Source organism: Myxine glutinosa, chromosome 7 (assembly GCF_964187855.1).
Source record: "Myxine glutinosa chromosome 7, kmMyxGlut1.1, whole genome shotgun sequence".
Taxonomy (NCBI): domain Eukaryota; kingdom Metazoa; phylum Chordata; class Myxini; order Myxiniformes; family Myxinidae; genus Myxine; species Myxine glutinosa.
This window is the reverse complement of record NC_136267.1, coordinates 147,557,764-147,581,551: the sequence shown is the minus strand read 5'-3', so window position 1 is coordinate 147,581,551 and position 23,788 is coordinate 147,557,764. Positions and strand designations below refer to the sequence as shown.

Sequence of the window (23,788 nt, the reverse complement as noted above, 5' to 3'; positions counted from 1 at the left end):
AGAGAAGACGAATTTGGTTTATGGGAGGAACGGGGAAGACAGTAGGGACGTTTGTTGATGTGTAAAATAGTTGTTTATGGGTAGTGTTGTGTTTTGTGGATACAGTAAGGGGTAAGGGAGGGGCAATGTAGGTTACCTGGTGGGGGGGGGGTGGGGCATACGGTAGGAACGTACCTGTCTCACCTGGTTCCCATGTGCCCCCAGTGTGCATTACCTTGCATTGCGTGCACTTTTGCGCCCTTACCACCTTACTCACTTGTCTTACTTTTGTCTCCCACCTCCGAGGATCTGACTTTGGGGCAGAGAGAGAGGAGAGAGAGGTGCTGGCTTCGCAGTTGTGGGCCTGTACTTCCGCTGCTTGCTGCCTGGATCGATACACCATATGGACCGCAATTTTTGTGGCCGCCCACCATGGACCGCAGTTCTTTTGCGGGCAAGCACCATCCGTGGATGGACCTCTGGGTCAACGTGGCACCTATGCCACACAGGTGAACCACTGTTAGTTGGCCCCCTGACGGCCACAATTTGGAAATGGACGCGGTTGGCGCCTTTCTTTATTTATAAAGAAGCCAGAAGGCCAAGTACACCACATGAAGGCAAGACCAGCGGCAGAACATCGGCCGGCTGCGACACCACCGGTGACTATGAACATTTATTGGTGCACCGGATGGTGCTGACTGTGTGTATGGGGTGGTGCTTTTGGTGCTTGGACGGGGTGCTCTGCACATTATTAAAGGCCGTAAGGCCACAGGGCACTCGTGGGTTGGTGTATCGATGCTGGCATGCGTGCTCTCTCTCTATGCATAACATCTGCATGTGTTCCTCAAAGAACAGGTCCTGGATCGTAGTGTAAATAGCAGTCTTCTGTAAATAATGCTCCCTACCGGCTGAATGTTTAGTTTGAAGACCATTCCGCGATTCGGTTATCCTGTGGGTGTGTTTCTGTTAGGAGAAGGGTGCAACGTCGCAGGGGGACATATTTACTCATTTGTGAACCTCTGTAAAACTGTCGCACTCAGGGTAGAGTTAATAGTAGAGGGAACTACATCTGAGTGCCACACTAAAGTAGGTAAAAATTTATCGGGTCGGGACGCCCCGAGGTAGAGAAGGGTGCAATGTTGCGGATATGGGATTTACACCACCATATCCGCTTGTAAATATTCCCCTATTTCCCCAATGCTCCCCAACTCGCCCCAATTCCCCATTCCCTAGTCCCATTTTCTGTAAACAACACTCTGTAGACCCGACCTTCCCCTATTTCCCCCATTAAATGTCGTGCCCAGGTTCACCGCATCTCATGTAAGATAACTATAGGACATCTTGCTAGTTATTCTTAGTCTATGTCAGTTAAGGACTCGTTTCCATTATTCTGACACTTCGTTGCACCAGAATGTGATTGTATGGCACCGTTAGGAAAGTTTAGGACCTTCCAGTACCTCCCCGCAGAACAACAACAACAACAACAACTACAGAAACGACGGGGAGGGCGCGTCCTCACGCCGGCTTGGTTGGGAGGGGGTGTTGGGAGGGCACGAAGCCTTCCCAGCGAGCCGCCATTGAACATGTGCTCGACGGGGTTACCAAGTAGGGGCTCGCTGTCAGCTCCTCGTCAAGGGCGGAGCCCGGTAACCCCCGCACCCAATAGAAGCGGCGGACCGATCCCATATGGGGCGGAGCCAACGAGCCGAGGGCGTGTCACTCCCCGTTGAGCATGCGCACCAGAGGAAGTGGTGACGTCAGATGCGCGCTGAGCTGAAAGAGAAAAGGACGCACCCTCCGAGCGCTGTGAGGCCTCCCCGCATCTCTGGACTGGACCGAGCTGTATTCTGTCCCTGAGCCAAGGTGCACCTTGTGCTGTCGACTGCCTGTCCTTCCCTGCCATCAATCCCTGTGTAAGTCAGTCTTGTCCGTTTGTACGTGGTCTGTCGGGGATAATATAAGACTGTCATTAAGTGCCCATCTTTCTGTGCTTTACCTCATACCCTGTAATCTACCCTTTTCTGCACCACCAATTATATCCTCCTCCGGAGGTCTTGAGAACTGTACCCCTTGCGTCGTGTCGTTTGTCCCAGCCGTTGTGTCCTTTCCTTCATTGATTTAGCATAGCGCGATTTGGTCAACGTCGGGTGGAATCGGGCTAGTCGGGGAATACCTGTTAGGTCGCGGTAATACACCACCGCTCGGTCAAAGTAACATCTTGTCCGCGATCCGTAACAATATTATATCAAGAGAAACCGGTGATCTGAAGCAGGAAATTAATGAAGAGTGTTCTGTTTGGATAGAGATTAGGGATGGAAGAGACGTTAGTCACATATAATCAGGCTCCTGGTGTGACGGAAGAGTAAGATTGAAAGGTTCATGAAGAATTCAAAATGTATTGTCGGATGGCTGGCTCAGTTAACACCGAGAGTACGCCATGGATGGATAATCGGGCTCAACGAGGCGTTTCCCAATTAATGGCGGATCATGCACGAGAAGGGGATTGGGGGATTATGCCGCTTACCTTCACGGTCCGATTTCTTCTCCCTGTGGAAATTAACTCACGAACGAACACGGAATTTATGGTACAAAAGGAAATATTTATCAAACGGAACCGAGAACAATGAAACGCAACGAAAGATAAATGTTCTAAATTGGGACATCCTCACACCTCACTTCAAATACATGGACGAAGGAATATTCAAATAAAAGAATCATCATGTTGTGTTCTGTGGTGCGTGTTATCTGTATACAGCGTCGGTCGATCAGGCTCCGTCCGACGCGGCTCTGGTCAGCGCGAACCGCTCGGTCCCATCTGCTGGCGTTCCACCACTCCCCCCCCCCCCCCCCCACCCCGTTCACCAGGACCCTCACGCCAAGTGAGCGAGCGTGCAATGGTCTCCCGGCTGCTGCAGTTCACATGTGAACGCCGGGGAAGAGAATCGTCGGCGCTCCAACGTCATTGGAAGCGAAACAAAAACGGGAACGAAAAGCAAGGGCAGAAGGGAGGCCCAACAGGAAGGCAGTCAACACGAGAAGGAGAAAGGGAAGAGCTCAATTGGACAGTCCAGAGAAAAAGGGCCATGGGAAGAGCTCAAATGTCGATCTCCGACCACTTGCTTTCACATCCAGAACAAGAGAAAATTTTGGCTTCCGAGTTGTTTTTACCGATCGTCTCTGACATCACCTCTCTTCTCGAAGCTTCCGATCGCGTTGGTCGCCTCTCATTGGCCAAGCGCCTGGCGCCCTGCTCCCATGCCATTGGTCAGTGGCCAATCACAAGTCCTCCTTTTATCTCCAATCGGTGCTCTTGGTGTTGTTCGCCCCTCCCCCTCCTGTCAATCAAGAGTCCTTCTGGGCATGGCTATTGCCTGCCTTGCACGATGTCTACCTGCCATGGTGCCGTGGTACGCGGCCGCTTCCTGCTTGTCTTTCCGGTCAGTCCTTTTGGCAGCGGGGAATTAATTAATGTGTGCACGAATGGGGCTATCTAATGTCTCAGAGTGCGTTGCCATAAGGGACACAGGGATGATCACCAGGTCTGACACACAGAGGAATTAGCTTCGTCCTTATTCTATCATTCACAGGATCATCGTCGTATGATCACAGGTGCACACATAATCCGACAAATCTCCCAAAACACAGAACTTATTACATCGAGATTCTCTAGCACGACAGACAAAGCATGACAAAGCATGTCAAAGCCTCAGTCTTTCACTGAGGAGAGGCTTCCGTCTGGCCACTCTGCCATAAAGCCCAGATCAGTGAAGTGTTGCAGTGATGGTTGTCCTTCTGCAAGTTTCTCCCATCCCCACACAGGATCTCTGGCACTCAGCCAGAGTGACCATCGGGCTCTTCGTCACCTCTCTTACCAAGGCCCTTCTCCACCGATTGCTCAGTTTGGCCGGGCGGCCAGCTCAAGGAAGAGTCCTGGTTCTTCCAAACTTCTTCCATTTAAGAATTATGGAGGCCACTGTGTTCTTGGGAACCTTCAATGCAGCAGAAAAGTTTTCGTAGGCTTCCCCAGATCTGTGCCACGACACAATCCTGTCTCTGAGCTAGCTCTGCAGGCAGTTCCTTCGACCACATGGCTTGGTTTTTGCTCTGATATGCATTGTCAGCTGTGAGACCTTATATAGACAGGTATGTGCCTTTCCAATTCATGTCCAATCAATTGAATTTACCACAGGTGGACTCCAATCAAGGTGTAGAAACATCTCAAAGATGATCAAGAGAAATGGGAAGCACCTGAGCTAAATTTCAAGTATCATAGCAAAGGGTCTGAATACTTATGTCAATGTGATATTTCAGTTTTTTATTTTTCATAAATTTGCAGAACTTTCCAAAATCCTGTCTTCTCTGTCATTATGGGGTATTGAGTGCAGATTGATGAGGGAAAAAATGAATTTAAACGATTTCAGCATTAGGCTGCAACATAACAAAATGAGAAAAAAGTGAAAGGGTCTGAATACTTTCTGAATGCACTGTATGTGACAGATCCCGCCGTCTTTCCCTCTATAATTATAGGTTTCACCCAACAATATGAATTTTGTTCTTTCCTGCCCACTCCACTTCCCACTCCCACTCCCATTCCTTCCTTCGCTGCACCAAAAATGGTTTTCATTGCAGTGTCAGGCAGAACGTATCATGGTCTGCACTGGTGCAGTTGGTTACCTTTATATCCCTGTGCACAATGTTCTGGGCGTGCAAGTACTCAAAAGCATCAGCCATCTGGAGGGAGGAGGAGATGAAATATTCAAACATGGACACAGATTGTGGTTGTTGAGATTTTACAATTTTGAGATCAATTATTTCTGTCATATTTCAAACCACAGCATAAACATCACAATGAGGGTGGAATGGGGAATGGAATGGGTATTCTACCAACTTCTGCTCCAACCTCTGCTCCAAATGGTAACTAACTTCTGCTCACCTGTTTCATGGGAAACCACAATGCTATTTCCGGAAATTTCCTCAGAAAATGAATTTGGGAAGCAAGTGAACCTGTACACAGCAGACAGAAACAAACAAGGGCAAGGTAATGAGATTTAAAAAAATGTGTGTACAGAATTGAGGCTCATGTAGAGCCAACAAATTAAAAAAACCACCGTTTAGAGGCCATTTTTTCCCCGCAAAGCGGGGGTTGGCCTTTTCGGGGACCGTGGTAGTTGTTGTTTTTTTTTTGGTCCCCTTTTTGAAGCAATGTTTTACGGCCGGATGCCCTTCCTGACGCCAACCCTTTTTGCCGCCTTCAACGACAAACAGGGAATTACCAGTGAACTGGTACTCAATTAGCCGACCTCGGAAGGATGAACAGGCTGAGTCAACCCCCCTGGCATTAATTCGGCGATCGACCGAGATTCGAACCCAGGATCCTAGGATCCTAAGCCGGCACCCTAGCCGCTAGCCCAACACCAGGGATGAAAGCCAACAAAAAGCCAACAAATGAAAGATGAAAACATGCACAGACACATAAAACATACAATGAAGGGAGCGGGAGACAAGAGGGGCAGAGAGAGGGAAACACAACAGCAGAGAACAGGGTTGGTGGTAGATCTGTGGAAGGGAGAGAGGACTGGGGGAGGAGGGAGTTGGTGGGGGGTTGGGGGAATGGGTACACTGTATAACGCAAATGAACACTACGAGGAATTACAGGAAATAAGTTAGAGATTCAAAGAGTCAAATTTGGGGTGTTTTTTCAGGGGTAGAAAAGATGAACGTTTTGGGTGGGGTAAGATAAGAGATGGTGGTGAACAGCTGTTTTGAAGACCTGGAGGGATAAGTGGGATTGAATAGAGTGTGGGAGTTTGTTCCAGATGTGAGAGAAAAGAGGAATGAAAGAGTGAACGTGAGCAGAGTGTCTTGATTTTGGTAGTTTCACCAAAAGAGGGTTGCTGGCAGATCTTGTGCCTCCTGCAGGAATATTTGGGGGACAGAGCACAGACAGAGCTTGGGGAGCTAGGCCAGAGAAGAGTCGATAGAAGACAGAAAGACCACCAACCCGCCTGCGGTGAGCGAGTGATATGCCCTCAGAATCAGCTTCATCACTGGAGATACCAATGATTCTGAAACCTTTGGATTCAACAGCGTGAAGCCGATATAGGTGTGAGGCAGGAGCACATGCCAGAGGGGAGAGCAGTATTCCATTGAGCTGCGGATGAAAGCTTTGTTCATGATTAGGAGCTCAGAGGTGCCCAAAAAGGACCTCTCACGACGGAGGATGCCCAGTCGGTGACTGGCTTTCGAGACCAGCTTGGAAATGTAGTTTTGCCAGGAAAGATCTTGGCAGATAGTAAGACCCAAAAGCTTGAGTGACAGAACTTATTTGAGAGGATTGTTGAGCAAGTAGATGGGAGGAGTGTGTTGCGGTATTTTTGGAGAGACACAGTGAGAGTGTGAGATATGCCAGGATTGAAAGACATGTTCCACTTGTTTGACCAGTTTGTGGTTTTATCCAGGTCTGCAGAGTGAAGAATTTTGCATTCCTGAGAAAAAAGGAGGAGAGGGGAAGTTCTTTTGGTTTTGAAGATTTGAATGTTTCATTGATAAAATAAACACAAAATGATGAAGATAAAAATTTGCTTGAAAACGCAAAGGTCATTGAAGAGCAAGGTGATGGAGGGCCACAGCTGGATACAAGTCGGGGAATGAATGAACAGGAAGAGGGGTGTGTGAAAAAGAGAGAGAGGGAGAGAGAGGGGGGTGGAGGGGGTTAACACAAGACACTGGAAGTGAAGGATAAAATGATAAGAGGGTTCATGGGCAAAGACAAAATATTGAGGAAAGGATAGAGGGTGACATGAGATGGTGGTGCACCACCTGCAATAAGTCTTGGAGGGGAGAATGTGATTGAATAGTTTCCAGAGGGCAGTTACAGAAATGGGAAAAAAGAGGAACCATAAAGTGTGTGTGGAAAGTGTGCACTTTGAGTATAACCAGGAGGGGATTACTGGAGGAACTTGTGTAGTGAAGGAGCGGGAGACTTATCAGTATCTTCCAAGACTCTCTGTCTTTTGACAGGCCGCATAAATGAGATGAGCCGCTCCGTCTGTCATGTGAGGAACTGGCAATGTGTTTCAGCCTCATCACATCACATGACAATCATGTTGAGAGCTTCTTATTTAACAGAAACCAAATCAGTTTGTGATGCTGCCATCTCTTCACCTAAATGAGAGGTTGCACAATCACAAACAGGTTTCCTGGATCCTGTGGAATATAAAGCTCTCACGAGGTCTCTATTGACCAACACAGACACCTTGTAGGCCATGAGTTTAAGGAATTATTTAGAACTAGCCAAAACCCGTGGAACATCCACGGAAGGGAGGATGTGGTGTATGGATAGAGTGTACCATTATGGATGGCATAGGGGATTTGCTTGTCCGAGTAAGAGTTCGGAATAAAGATGAGAATGAAGACTGCGTATATAAACAACGTATTTATTGCAATCTACTTAAATGACAACGCTATGATATACTTTTGAAAAATGAATGGATTCGTAATAGGAATCGGCATAGCACCACTCTGGCCACACTGGCGCAGTGGTATGTGTCAATGGAAAGGAACAACAGTAGAACCATAGACTTTAAAAAAATGAACGGCAGAGTAAATCGACTGGAATTAGCCCCATACTGGCGCATTGGTAAGCGTCAATGTCAAGGCAGAGCAGTAGGAATATAATACAATGAACGCAGTATCAGAGGTTGAAATTATTTTAAAACTTCTGGATAAACAATGTTTGGGGTGATAGTCAAGCCTCTGACGACTCCTTGTGTACTCGTAATATTATCAACCTTGATATACACATCTTTGAACGACCGTGCTCTTGAACATGCCACATATAACTGGCCGTGGGAGAAGACAGGAGCAGGCAAATAGATACCCAGTTTACGGAATGTTTAGAAATTATGGTTAACACACCTGATGAGGTTAGCGTACACCGCGATCGACGACACCGGCACAAATGCATGCTCAGGATTGTCCACTCAGTGGACAGCTTGCTGTCGCCTTCGACTGTCCAATCAGCGGACGGCTTGCTTCGCCTTCATCCAGCAGACGCCAATACGATGGCGTCGCAAGATGGCGTCGTATCGGCAGTTAATCAGATGCTTTTGGGACCCAACGTCGGCTAATTCTGATTTTTCGAGTATGGCGGTACGTGATCAACAAAGTGCGCGGTTCGTAGATCGTAAATCCATTAGTGCCGTGGGCATCGGGTCACTGGGTGCGGCGTAAAAGGGATAACAAAGTCGAGTCCTTACGCTATTATTATATAGACTAGCCGAAACCCGTGGAACATCCACGGAAGGGAGCATGTGGTGTATGGATAGAGTGTACCATTATGGATGGCATAGGGGATTTGCTTGTCCGAGTAAGAGTTAGGAAGAAAGATGAGAATGACGAGTGCGTATATGAACAACGTATTTATTGCAATGTACTTAAATGACAAAGCTACGATATACTTTTGAAAAATGAATGGATTCGCAATAGGAATCGGCATAGCACCACTCTGGGATTGTCCACTTAGTGGACGGCTTGCTGTCGCCTTCGACTGTCCAATCAGCAGACAGCTTGCTTCGCCTTCGCCCAGCAGACGCCAATACGATGGCATCGGAAGATGGCGTCGTATCGGCAGTTAATCGGATGCTTTTGGGCCCCAACGTCGGCTAATTCCGATTTTTCGAGTATGCCTGTACGTGATAAACAAAGAGCGTGGTTCGTAGATCGTAAATCCATTAGTGTCGTGGGCATCGGGTCACTGGGTGCAGCGTAAAAGGGATAACAAAGTCGAGTCCTTACGCTATTATTATATAGATGATGGAAACCGCAGCTCAGTTTGGAAGAAAGCTTTGATATGTGATCCACATCATGGCTGATGGTGAAGCCTATAAAGTCAAGAAAACGAACCACTTCCTGTGTCTGACCAGAAAAATAGATCAGTTGGTTGTTTTTGACAATTGTGCCAGAGTGACAGGGTGAAACTGAGATTTGTCAGAACTGAATGAGATGGTCCAACAATCAGAACATCACAATTCATGTTTTCTAATGACGAAATCATTTTGCTGCCAAAGTAAAAGTTGACTTGACAGACACAAACAGTGGATTTTCAGCAAAATGACGTCAAAAACCTCACCTGCTTCCACATACTCCATAACGAGGACTGTGCAGTCATTTTGTGGATCTTTTGTTGGGATGTCGATAAACTTCACTGAAAGGATACAAGATGGTGGAGCACAAGTTAATATGGCATAAGAAACTCTGGGTAGTGTGTGCACGGATCACAATTTGTATCGAGCAGATTTAGGTTCAGGCAAACAACTGATTGGAATTATTCCGATAAGACGACATTTGGCAAACACACAAGATTCGGTTGGCAGAGAACATTTGATTTACAGTGTGTTGGAGTCTCATGATTAATAACACACTGGCAAATGAAAGTGAAAAGCAAATAACTGATAAGACGATCCGGTTTCCAGATACTCTCCTTCTTTTCGGCTGTTGACCACTTTTGTTCGTATCGTTGGCACATCACCACACAATTTGAGTGCCTCTTTTGTTACTTTTACATCTTGCACTCAGCAGTTCGTTTGCAGGATATGATAGAGTGCAAGCGATATTTCTATTTAAGAACAAGCAATCCAAAAGTGGGCTGACACGATGGCCTGGAGCTCTCGATGTACGCAGACTCGCCTCGTGGCCGTTTCGCCTGGGTTGGCAACTCGGCCTAGCTATAAACTATGATCCCGGTGTTTCACAGGCAGGGTGGTTCAATGATTGTGCCGTCCCATGGAGGGAGGTTAAACTAGCATCCCATCTCCCACCATCTTGAGGTGTGGATAAGTGTCCACCCCCCTGAGCTAATACTTGGTGAAAACACCTTTGACAGCAATTACAGCTGTGAGTCTATTTATATACAAATAAATATTTTGCATATGAAGTTCATAGAAGTGTTCAGAGAATTTGCTGATTGGAGTGATCATCTTCTGTGGAATTCCATAAGATCTCAGCATCTTCCACAGGCTTGCTCTATAAACACGATCGAATTCCTTCTTGAAGTCAATGAAGTTGACAGAAAGCGGTGTGTTCCATTCTAAACATTTATATCATGATACTATTAATAAAATAACACTCAAACTTCATTAAGTTTGAGTGAAATCCACACTTACTGATGTTTGGGTGATTTAGCGTCTTCACGAACGAAGCTTCAAACCAGAGCTGCAAAAAGAAAAAAAATGAAAAAAGAAGGAGACAAGACGACGATGGTTCACGAGCGAGCGGTATTCAATGACCCCCGTCAGATTCCACCAAACCCCTCGGAGAAGATGTAGCTTGAACTCGATTACCCCCTAAAAAGACATCTTTTTCAAGCGTGGCTCCGCCCACAATGGGCGCAATACGCTCACTCTCGGCAGGACACAACGAGATCGGGATATCAACCTCCCACCCAGGTTTCATCAAGATCAGATGATATCATCGGGTAGTTATGCTGTGGACAGGCATACATACACACACGCACGCACGCACGCACGCACACACACAACGAATATAGTGGTCACTTGATAACTCGTGAACCAAAAAGAGAAAGAAAATTATACAAATTCCTTCAAAAGCTGGATAAGGGTAAAGTCACACCATCACAATAACCACAACATTGAAACTCACACACAGACGCACAGCCTCAGGGGCCAAGAGACAAAGATGTATCACAGACAAAAGTTCTGCCAGGAGAGTTCAGGGGTTAAACCGTGTTCTTACTTCAGCAATTAAAACACCACTATCTTCACATAAATATAAACTTACTTCCATTGAATATTTCAAAGATCTTGCCTTCTTCAAAGCAACCTGAAAGAGGGGACAAGAGATCGTATTATAACATCTCAGGTACAATGCAGGAAAATGAGTAGAACAAATGATGTTGGTGTGTCGTGATGTACAATTATTATTTCTGTTTATACTGAAGAGCTAAATTAGAGAAAGGAACAACTTCACACAGACGGGGAACAAAAAGGGGAATAGGTAAACGATTACATCAACACACCACAAGTGAATCTAGTTGAGTGGTACAAATTGGAAGAAGGACAAAACATTGAGGTGCAAAAGAAAAATCATCTTTCATCTCATCAGAAAGAGAGAAGACACATTCAGATGCAGGAGAATTTCCTGATCCCTTCGCTCCCATCCTTCCTTCTTCCATGTGTCTCTCTGTCATGTCCCTCCACACTGCCATCTGTGTTTTCTACCATGTTCTGTTCTGTGTTCTATCTCGCTCTCCAGTGTGCTGTTCCCTCTCCAAAAAAGTGAAATGAAGCCAGAGGAAGTATACCACAAGCTCGTACCTCTTCTGCTGAGTTGACATTCTTTGCTTTGTAAACAAATCCAATACTTCCTTCTCCAATTTTGGAGATAACCTCCCACATCCTGAACTGAAAACAAAGGCACAAACAGAGCTTCACAACAGTGCTTCTGAAATAAAACAGTAATAACAAAGCCATGTTTAAATGATTATTTCACATCAACTCGATAATTATAATCATCATCATCATAATCATCATCATCATCATCATCATCATCATCATATTATTATTCACGTTCCACAGCCTCGTCAGAGCAGATACTTGGCCACAATGCTGGTCACGTCGCCACCACGGCTCAGGAAGCTCGGGCACGAATTAGAAATGTGCTTTGGGTGCCAGCGATAGTTTGCCTCCTCTTTGTGAAGGACACCATGGGATCTTTAATATCCACCAACTAATTCCGGCATAAGGATGACCAGTTTCACGTCCAACCGAGGGACACGGAACACACATTGATGAATCACACGGCCGATGAAACACCAGAATGACAGTTCATAGCTGGGTGCCAGTTCATATGACAGTTCATAGTTCATAGCTGGGAATTCAAACCCAGGCTAGGCAGCTCACATCAACGACTGTAAGATATCTCATGGGAACTAAAAAGGAGGAAATAATTGGTACAATAAATTAATATAGCAATACCACCAATTATGTCGTAACGTAATTACACCACTACCAACCAGCCTTGCGTCGCCTCAACTCACACCTACATCGCTTTATGAACCATACCTTTTATTCTCGAACGTTTTCAGAACTTACATGACTGATAGAAACGCCATAATACATCACAAAGTACAAAATTGAGAGATTGCAAAATCATAGACAGAACAACTGTACGTTTGTGTACTTGAATACAGCTGTCATTAATCAAAAAGAGGAATATCACCGGTAAAAAGTGAAATACAATACGGGAAGTGGCGACGTGAGGAACGCGTCCCACGCTTATCTTATTAATGTGAACAACAACAAGAACAACACTCTACGACGTCATGACATCGACTGATATGCCTCCACACACATTATTCATACTTGCACCAAGTTTGATTTAAATTTATTCTGCTGCTCTCAAGTATCACATTTTTCCGAACATGACCTCTGACCTCACCAAAATCACAAAATCACCTCACTTCTCACGTTTGATGCCAAAATATAATCAGTTCATCTTTGCATCACAATATACACTTGTACCAAGTTTAGGCAAAATCCCATCACTGATTCACACGTCAGAACAGTGACAGATTTTTTTTTCCGAACATGCCCTCTGACCTTTGGACAGTCCAACAAAACAACAACAGGCATTTTAAGGCCATTTTCCCTGCAAGAGCGGGGGTTAGCCTTGCGGTCCCCGTGACAATGTTCTCCATTTTGCCCTATTTTCTGCATCTCCTCTTGTTAACCCTCTTGCCCACATTTCTTCTTCGACCATCTTTAACCAAGTCTTTCTCGGTCTTCCCCGTCCTCAACTTCCTTCCACATTCATTTCCATCACTCTTTTCAACCAGTCACATCAATCCTTCCTTAACACATGACCAAATCATCTCAACCTGTTTCTCTTCACAGCATCCATCACAGGCTCTATTCTATTCCCATCATCTTTCGCAATTCATCATTTGTCTTCCTCTCTCTCAACAATACTCCACACATCCACCGAACCATTCGCATTTCCACCCTTTGTTGCTGCTCTACGTTCATTACCCATGTCTCACTCCCATAAATCATAACACTTCTCACACATGCACCATACACCTTTCCCTTCAGCTTCAATGACACTCCCCTCCTCGTCAGCATGCCACTCAGTTCCCGAAACTTCTTCCATGCACATCTCACTTGAGCAACCATTGCAGAGTCTGATACACCTTCTCCATTCAGAATGTCTCCAAGGTAACAATGTTTTCACACCTTCCAGCTTCACGCCACCTCCAAGATCCAACTCAACATTTTCTCCATCTGCAGCTCCCTCTGTGCACACCTTACACTTGAATGTACCTGCCACACTGGTTAATGACCCTCTCAAACCACTACATTTTTGATGAACTCACTCAGCGCACATTGTACATTGAATGGAATTCACTCCGACACCCTTCCTGCACACAGCACACGGCCACTTCCCAGTTCTTTCCACCTCACCACATGTTTTACCACTTGCCATCACCTTCGTTTTTCCGATATTCACCTTCAGACCTTTTGTCTCCAAACATTCCTTCCACTTGTCCATCTTCTCCTTCTGTCCATCCATACTTTCTGCAATGAACACCAGATCATCTGCATACAACAACTCCCACGGTAAACCCTCCTTTACGTTCTGAGCCAGCACCTCCATCACAGTTACAAATAGTAGTGGACTTCGTACCGACCCCTGATGCACTCCCACCTTCACCTCAAACTCACCACTGTTCCTGTGCTTCGTCCTTACAGCTGTGCGCGCTCTTTTGTACATTGCCATCACTACTCTGATCAACCATTCCTCCACTCCTAACTTCCTCAATGCCCAAGTCACTTCTTCACGTGGAACCCTATCGAATGCTTTCTCCAGATCAGCAAACCCAAGAAACAACTTCTTCCTCATCTCCATATACTTCTCCTGCAACTGCCTCACAATAAAAAGTGCGTCTGTCGTTCCTCTTCCTGGCATAAATCCAAACTGCATTTCATCAATCTTCACTTTCTTCCTTATCCTCCTCCCCAACACCCTTTCCAATACCTTCATTCCATGCTCCAATAACTTTATCGCTCGATACGAGCCACAGCCCAGAGGGTCACCTTTCCCCTTGTATAGAGGGACGAGGGTACTCAGTTCCCAATCCACTGGAATGCGGCCTTCATTCACCACCAGATTACAGGTCTCTGTCATTCTCTTCACACCCCAATTTCCCGCTGCCTTCAACATGTCTCCCACAACTCCCGTCGGCCCTCCCGCTTTTCTAATCTTCATTGCTTTTATCGCTTCCTCAACTCCCTTCTCGGTTATCTTCTCTGCCGGTCCTAAAACTGGGTTACTCTCTATGTTGCCATCCCATTCATTCTCTGCATTCAACAGCATTTCCATATATCTTTTCTATCTTCCTTCAATTCCATCTAGGTCAACAACGACTTGTCACACTTCAACTTCATGTCCCACTTGTCGCTGTATTCCTGTGCCTTTGCTACCTCTTTCTTTGCAGCCTTATTGGATTGGCTGCCTTATAACTTTCATGCTCTGCCTTTTCTGCTCCCGTACCCTTCGCCTTCTGCCACTCCTTGAACTTCTTCCTCTTCCCGTCAATCTTCTTTCCAACTTCATCATCCCACCACCATGTTTCCGAGTGCCTCGGTGGTCCTTTTGCCCATCCACATACCTCACCAGCGGCTCCCAACAGACTATCTTTCATTGACATCCAACCACTTTCAAGCTCAACCACATCATCCTCCACTGCACTCAGGCTCTCTTTTAATGCCTCCCTCACTGTCACCTCTTTCAACCTCCACACCTTCATTCTCGGTTGGTACTTCACCCGCCGAGCTCTCCTCGCACCTTTCACCCTTATGTTGCAGACAACCAAGTGGTGCTGTGAAACAGCCTCCTCCCCCGGGATCACCTTTGTTTCCCGGAGGTGCCCCCTATCTCGCCTACGCACCATCAGGTAGTCAACGGTTGTCGTCGACCCACCTGACGTGTATGTAACAAGCTTATTATCCCCTTTCTGGAACTGAGTATTACAAATCAACAAATCAGCTCCATCAGCAAACTCCAAAATCCTTTCACCTTCTCCATTTCTCACACCATATCCATAACCCCCATGAACTCCCTCAAAAAAACCGTCCATACTCCTTCCCACATGTCCAATTAGGTCTCCTCCTACCACAACAACTTCCTCATCTTTCACGTTTTCCATCAGCTTCTCTATAGCACACCAGAACTTGTCCTTCTCTTCATCGCTCCGACCAACCTGCGGAGCATATCCCGAGATGATGTTCACCAAGAGCTTTCCAATCATCATTTTCACCATCATTAACCTTTCACTCACTCTCGTCACACTCACCACACTGTCTACAAATTCCTCAGAAAACAGGACACCAACACCATTCACGCCTTCTGGGCACCCTTGCCACACAAACTTGTATTTCTGTCCCTGCCTACCCTTCACCATTCTCACACCACTTCCCTTCCATCTCGTCTCCTGCACACAACATATGTCCACTCTTCTTCTGACCAATACTTCCACCACTTCTCCTGAGCTCCCTGTCATTGTCCCAACATTCCATGTCCCAAATCTCAGAAACCGATCTCTACGTCGGGCATCAGACGTTTCGTCGTCATAAATGGAATGATTTCCACCCTTGCTTCGATCGGGTTTCCCACGTTGAGTTTTGACGAGAGGGAGCGAGGTACCCCACGGGGTACTTCGGGCTGTACCCTGCCCATATGTAGTCGTAATTGTCATGGTCCTCTTTTTGAGGCAATGTTTTTATGGCCGGATGCCCTTCCTGACGCCAACCCTTTTAGTCGCCTCTTACGACACGCAGGGATACGGTGTACCTATTCTAAACCGGGGTACACACCGGTACCTTTGGACAGTCCGTGGAAGCATAAAAAATTGTTTTGATTCAGGACGTTTTGATAATCATCACACTTTTCAGAACGAATCCCCGATGCAAACCGAACTATTACTGCAAAAAGGTAATCGAATATCTTGCTTACCACAACCTGCCCCACATCGTACTCTTCGTCCTTATCACTGCAAGGACTCTCATCATCCTCATCATGATGGAGAGAAGATCCTGGAAAGAAGAGACATAATGAAAATAAAACAGATATTGTGACAGAAAACGATCAATGCACAGAATATCACGTGTCGAGAAGTGTGTGCATTGTGCAAATTAGACATCAATTACACAAATTCGTCTTCGTCTTCTTCTTCTCAAGCCAGGTGTGTGAACAATATTATCCAATATTATAATATTAACAATATTATAACAATAATATAATAATTAACATTATAATAATATAATAACATTATAACAACAATAATAATATTATAATATATAATAATATTAATATAATAAATAAAGGTAAATAATAAATAATATGTAATAAATAATAAATAATATTAATATAATAAATTATATAATATTATTATAATAATTAATAATAATTATATTAATAATTATTATTAAATAATAATTATACAATAATAATTAGAAAATAATAATATTATAATTATTAATAATAAATTTATTTAAAAAAATTAATAAATAACATTAATAAATTAATATAATAATATATAATATATAATATTATAATATTAATATTACAACAATAATATTATAACAATATGAACAATATTATACAATATCCTCTAGTAAGAGGTCAAGGGCTGAGAACATGCAGAATTGGCTCAAGTCTTTCAGGAACTGATCATTCTCACTGAGAACTGATATCTCTCTGACCATTCTCAGGGAGCCTGCTCAGCGTCGACGAGTCTGGCATTTCACTCAGGCCAACTGGCACTGTCTTCAAGCAGCCATCAATCATCTGGACTGGTCTCCCATCTCTACCACCTCTGACATCAACTCATCCTGGGAATTCTTCCAAAGTAAATTGCTCTCTCTCATGCACAGATTTATCCCATCTCGTCTTCAGTCGTCATACCCTTCCTCCCGTCCATGGTACACGGAATCTTGTGGTGAGGCTGTTGCCCAGAAACAACTTGCCTTCGTCTCCTGGAAAGCAAATCCAACGGAAGGAAATCTCATTTCCTTTCACAAAGCCCGAAACAAGGGTGTGTCCACCCTTCGGAGAGCCAGGAAACAATGCACAGGTTTCTCTCTGTTCTCAAGACCGAACTCTCTTATCTGTCTCCCTCTTCCAAATCCTGGTAGCGTCTGGTCAAATCTGTTTCTGGTGTTTGTTCCCCCTCCATCCCCTCCCTTACCTCAAACGGCTACTCAGCTGACTCCGCACGTGAAAAAGCTGAATGCCTCAACTCTGTGTTTGCCTCTAAATCTTGTGTCCCAAACCCATCCCTCTCTGTACCCACCATACCCAGCTGCTCCAGGACTCTGTGTCCTTTCCTCGTGACAAGGTGGAAAAGTTTCTGTCAACCCTCGACTCTGATTCTGCAACTGGACCTGATGGCATCAGCCCACGGGTCCTAAAATCCTGTTCTTCCGCTCTTTCACTCCCTCTCTCTGTTCTCTTCACCCTCTCTTTTGCTCAAGGTCAACTGCCATCTGCTTGGAAATCAGCCAACATCACCGCTTTGCACAAAAAGGTTGCAAAAACAGATCCTAGCAACTACAGACCAATCAGCCTTCTCCCAATTATCAGCAAAGTCATGGAATCCATCATTGCTTCGGATATGAAATCTTTCCTCTTCTCCAATGGCTTGATCTCTGATCATCAATTTGGTTTCAGACCAGGTCACTCGACTCTGGACATGCTGCTTCTGCTGTCTCAACAATGGATGGAGGTACTCAATGCCAAACAGGAAATTAGAGCCGTCTCCCTCGACATATCACGTGCCCTTCGATACGGTCTGGCACCCCGCTCTGCTCACCAAACTCTCCTCCTTTGGTATCCATGGAAATCTCCAAGCATGGCTGGCGGACTTCCTCTCGAGTCGTAGTCAACGTGTGGCCCTGAATGGGTTTCTCTCATCTCCTCTTCCTGTTCAGGCTGGAGTTCCCCAAGGCAGTGTTCTGGGCCCTGTGTTTTTTCTGGTCTTCATCAATGATCTCTCTAACTCTCTTGAAAATCCTCTCTATCTCTTTGCTGATGACTCCACTCTCTGCCGCTCCATTCCTCATCACTCAGATCGGCAGCCTGCAGCCTCCTCACTCTCTGCAAACCTGGACAAAATCACAGACTGGGCAAACAAGTGGAACATGTCTTTCAATCCTGACAAATCTCACACTCTTACGATGTCTCTCCGAAAAGACCGACTGGACAACCCTCCCATCCACTTTCTGAATAATCCTCTCCAAGAAGTTCTGTCACTCAAGCTTTTGGGTCTCACTATCTGCCATGATCTTTCCTGGGAAAACCACATTTCAAATCTGGCCTCCAAAGCCAGTCGCCGACTGGGCATCCTCCGTCGTGCGAAATCCTTCCTTGGTAGACCTGAGCTCCTCACCACATTCAAGGCTTTCATCCGCAGCTCAATGGAATACTGCTCTCCCCTCTGGGCTGGTGCTCCTGCCTCACACCAAGCTCGTCTTCACGCAGTTGAAACCAAAGCATTCAGAATCATTGGAATCTCCCGCGATGAAGCTAACTCCAAGGGCCTCTCACTCACTCACCGCAGGCAGGTTGGTGGTCTTTCCGTCTTCTACCGACTCCTCTCTGGCCTTGCCCCCCCCAGCTCTCTCTGGGCTCTGTCCCGCAAATATTCCGACAGGTCGCACAAGATCTGCCTGTAACCCTCTTATGGTTAAACTGCCAAAATCAAGACTCTCTGCTCACCTTCACTCCTTCATTCCTCTTTTCTCCCGCCTCTGGAACAAACTCCCTCACTCTCTTCAATGCCACTCCTCCCTCAAGGTCTTTAAAACAGCTGTTCACCACCATCTCTTATCTTCCCCCATCCAAAACCTTGATCTTTTCTCTATCCCCACTAATTTCACCCCAATTCCACTTTTTTGAAATACAAACTTCTGTCCTGGAAGTCCTTGGTGTCCTTGTGTTTTATACTTCTCCCACCCCCCCCCCCCCCCCCATTCGCACGCCTCCTCCCCCCAAGCCCTCTCCCTCCCACACATCTCCCTGCTCTTAAATGTTGTGTGCTCTGAAGTGTTTGTGTGCTTCCCCTTCTCTTGTCTTCCGCTCCCTCTTTTTATATATTTTGTTTGTCTGGTTGATTTGTTTGTGAAGTAAATGTCAGCTCTTTCACGAGCCTCGATTCAGTATACAAAAAAAAAAGAAAAAAAAAAAGAAGTTCTGTCACTCAAGCTTTTGGGTCTCACTATCTGCCATGATCTTTCCTGGAAAAACCACATTTCCAAGCTGGCCTCCAAAGCCAGTCGCCGACTGGGCATCCTCCATCATGCGAAGTCCTTCCTTGGCACACCTGAGCTCCTCACAACATACAAGGCTTTCATCCACAGCTCAATGGAGTACTGCTCTCCCCTCTGGGCTGGAACTCCTGCCTCACACCTAGCTCGTCTTCACGCTGTTGAAACCAAAGCGTTCAGAATCATTGGAATCTCCCGCGATGACGCTATCTCCGAGGGCCTTTCACTTAATCACCGCAGGCAGGTTTGGTGGTCTTTCCGTCTTCTACCGACTCCTCTCCGGCCTTGCTCCCCCAGCTCTCTCTGGGCTCTGTCCCCCAAATATTCCTGCAGCTCGCACAAGATCTGCCTGCAACCCTCTTATGGTTAAACTGCCAAAATCAAGACTCTCTGCTCACCTTCACTCCTTCATTCCTCTTTTCTCCCGCCTCTGGAACAAACTCCCTCACTCTCTTCAATGCCACTCCTCCCTCAAGGTCTTTAAAACGGCTGTTCACCACCACCTCTTATCTTCCCCAATCCAAAACCTTGATCTTTTCTACCCCCGCTAATTTCACCCCAAATCCACTTTTTTGAGGTTCCTTTTGACTTCTTTCCTGGAAGTCCTTGGTGTCCTTGCGTTTTATACCTATCCTGCCTCCCCCCCAGGCCCTCTCCCTCCAAAAACATCTCCCGATGTCCCTGCTCTCAAATGTTGTTTGTGTGCTTCTTCCCCTTCTCTCCCCATCTTGTCGAGCGCTCCCCTTTTTATATACTTTGTTTGCTTGTTTGTCCGATTTGTTTGTTTGATAAATGTTAGCTCTTTCACGAGCCTCGACTCTGTATACAAAATATATATATATATATATATACAAAAAAACTGGTTGGCTAGGCCTGACATGATTGCAGTGGGTAAAGTCAGGAATTTGTAGTTTGCTCAGGGTGCCAGCGTTGACTTGACAACTCTTCATAAAAGACACCGAGAGATGTTTAATGTCTCCAAACTAATGTCCCCAGACAGAATACCCAGCACAAGGTCCACCTGAGGTACCACACATTTGTGACCAAACACACAACCTGTGAAGCACCATTTGATTTTATAAAATGGATGGAATCACCAGGAAGGACATTGATCAGGATATGCTTTTCACAGTTGGAAGTGAGGGGAAGCTGGCATTTCTGGCATTAACCCTTCGTCGGACCAAAAAATCCAAAAACAGTCCGACACAGGGCCTCACGAGCAAGACGAGCTCTTTATTCGACAGTGCATGGTCAGGATGAGAATTAAAGCACACCGGATAGTTCAGAGGTAAATTCGCTATGTCTGTGCAGCCTTGTTGGACACAGTACAACATATAAATGGGGGATTCTCTTCAGGAAAAGAATGAACGAATAATGGTGGAAAAAACACACACAGATGCATCTGAAACAGTGTTGGACAACAATGAAGAAAGCAAATTTAGGTTTGTAGATAGATATTAAAGGGATTTATATTTTAGAACCAGACAAAGCAATCTTCTTCCACGTTCATATTTAGCACAAGACTGTGGAATAGCAAGGATCATTGGCTGAGAAGGAGGATATACCGCTGATGCCCTCTGCTGGTCATGGCAGGAATTTATCCATGGTGCCAGAGATAGCTTGCCTACTCTTCACACGAAGGACACCATGTGATCCTTAACGCTGACCACCTAATGCCGGCAGACAGGACACCCAGTTTAACCATCTCACGTCATCCATCCTCCTCACCATGATCTTTATGAACCACATTAACCCTTCCCAACCCAAACCTATGATTTGCTTCTTTCCTCCAACTCATTTATCATGTCGTTTTGCATTTTCATTGAAATTGATTTGCTCTCTCACCATCATCTGGTACCATCTGCGATCCAGAGGTTGCCTCTTACAGATCACCATTCAAAAGTTTATTCTGCATTTTTAACTTCCTCATCTGTTCTTGTCTGTTCATTTTAATGTTTGCCTTCCTCCTCTTCCATCAATATTACCAATCAGTATTGATTTGTATTGGTTGAGGTGATGCTCAGCTCAGCTTGGCCAAATATTGGACATTTGATGCCTCTGCGCTATAGTTACACCTGTGACCAAGTGAGGCTGTGAAAACCGCCATGGCATTACTTGGAGGATCAAAACAAAAAGTTTGGACCATGTACAGGAAAGATTACTGTGATGAAAGGAAAGTTGTTTGTGTCACTGTCATGAGGAACAAGCAGCCACCACCGACAAATTGAAAAAGTGAAAATATTAACTCTCAAAACTCACCGGTTAGCGGCTCTTCGTCAACAGACACATCTGATAATTTAGACTCAGCATTCCTGCAGAAAATAAAGATTTTGTGAAGCTGTCGTCAAATAAATGTCACAAATTCATGTCACAATAAAAATGCAGTGGGGAAGGTGATAATCAGACTGCATTGGTCTTTGTGTTCTCTGCATTCAGACAGCGAACCACACCCTGTACTGCGCTGCCCTAGCAAGTATTTTCAAACAGTTGACAATGAAGCCAATAAATGTCACATCGTAAAGAGGGGGGTGAAGATAACCCAAAGTTTGTTTTTTTAAACCACACTTTTTTCTTTCCCCTTTCATGTCCCAAACTCCCACTCACCTCCGAGCTGTCTTGCCTGGAATTGAATCCGAGAGAGTTTTAAGTTCTAAAGTGTCATTCTACAGGCTTATAAAGGATAATTACATAGGATTCCAAAGGGTAAATCTTATGGAATTTGTTTTTTCTCTCCATGTTGGTTCTCAGGCGTCAAAGGCCTCTGGTGTACATGAACCGCTACAGGTTACAAGCATCGGCGCTGTGGTTCCATGAGTGGGTGCACGTGTGGATATTTGGAAAGGCGGTGTTTCCTGAGAAGCAGAAAACAAGATTGAAAGTCTACCAGCAGCGTAGCCGGCCTTATTGACACTTCAGTTGAAGGGATAGTATGACCTGACCTGGATAGGGATACCAGTTAGCAAATAATACAACACAACAACAACAACATGCATTTTAAGGCCTTTTTCCCTGCCGAGCGGGGGTTCGCCTTGCGGTCCCCATGACAATCTTCTCCATTTTGCCCTATTTTCAGCATCTCTCCTTGTTAACCCTCTTGCCCGCATTTCTTCTTCCACCATCTTTAGCCAAGCCTTTCTCGGTCTTCCCCATCCTCGACTTCCTTCTGCATTCATTTCCATCACTCTTCTCAACCAGTCACTTTCATGCTTCCGCAACACATGACCAAACCATCTCAACCTGTTCCTATTCACAGCATCAATCACAGGCTCTGTTCCCATCTTTCGCAATTCTTAATTTGTCTTCCTCTCTCTCACCGATGCTCCGCACATCCACCGAACCATTTGCATTTCCACCCTTTGTTGCTGCTCTCCGTTCATTACCCATGTCTCGCTTCCATAAATCAAAACACTTCTCACACATGCAGCATACACCTTTCCCTTCAGCTTCAACGACACTCCCCACCTCACACACCCCTTCTTCCCATGCACATCTCACTCCAGCAACCGTTGCCGAGTCTGATCCACCTTCTCCATTCAGCATGTCTCCGAGGTAGCAAAATGTTTTCACACCTTCCAGCTTCGCACCGTCTCCAAGATCCAACTCAACATTTCCTCCATCTGCAGCTCCCTCTGTGCACACCTTACATTTGAATGTAGCTGCCACACTGGTTAATGACCCTCTCAGACCACTACATTTTTGATGAACCCACTCAGCGCACATTGTACATTGAATGGAGTTCACTCCGACACCCTTCCTGCACACAGCACAGGGCCACTTCCCAGTTCTTTGCACCTCACCACATGCTTTTCCACTTGCCATACCTTCGTCTTTCCTATAATCACCTTCAGACCTTTTGTCTCCAAACATTCCTTCCACTTGTCCATCTTCTCCTTCTGTCCATCCATACTTTCTGCAATGAACACCAGATCATCTACATACAACAACTCCCACGGTAAACCCTCCTTTACATTCTGAGCCAGCACCTCCATCACAGTTACAAATAGTAGTGGACTTCGTACCGACCCCTGATGCACTCCCACCTTCACCTCAAACTCACCACTGTTCCTGTCCTTCGTCCTTACAGCTGTGCGCGCTCTTTTGTACATTGCCATCACTACTCTGATCAACCATTCCTCCACTCCTAACTTCCTCAATGCCCATGTCACTACTTCACGTGGAACCCTATCGAATGCTTTCTCCAGATCAACAAACCCACGAAACAACTTCTTCCTCTTCTCCATGTACTTCTCCTGCAACTGCCTCACAATAAAAAGCACGTCTGTCGTTCCTCTTCCTGGCATAAATCCGAACTGCCTTTCGTCAATCTTCACTTTCTTCCTTATCCTCCTATCCAACACCCTTTCCAATACCTTCATTCCATGCTCCAATAACTTTATCGCTCAATACGAGCCACACTCCAGAGGGTCACCTTTCCCATTGTATCGAGGGACGAGGGTACTCAGTTCCCA

The 23,788-nt window shown here is 45.6% G+C and overlaps 1 protein-coding gene across 1 annotated transcript in view; it reads right to left on the bottom strand.

Moving 5' to 3' along the window:
* The window catches only part of LOC137431726 (uncharacterized), a 188,095-nt gene that overhangs the window by 61,020 nt on the left and 103,287 nt on the right, over positions 1-23,788 (bottom strand). The window contains exons 33-40 of the mRNA XM_078782396.1: positions 21,579-21,631; positions 16,009-16,088; positions 11,313-11,399; positions 10,777-10,818; positions 10,143-10,191; positions 9,110-9,184; positions 4,913-4,983; positions 4,654-4,710 (exon numbers count right to left, since the gene is read on the bottom strand). Of these exons, the coding sequence (XP_078638522.1) occupies positions 4,654-4,710; positions 4,913-4,983; positions 9,110-9,184; positions 10,143-10,191; positions 10,777-10,818; positions 11,313-11,399; positions 16,009-16,088; positions 21,579-21,631 (514 nt within the window). The remainder of the gene's footprint in view (positions 1-4,653; positions 4,711-4,912; positions 4,984-9,109; positions 9,185-10,142; positions 10,192-10,776; positions 10,819-11,312; positions 11,400-16,008; positions 16,089-21,578; positions 21,632-23,788) is intronic.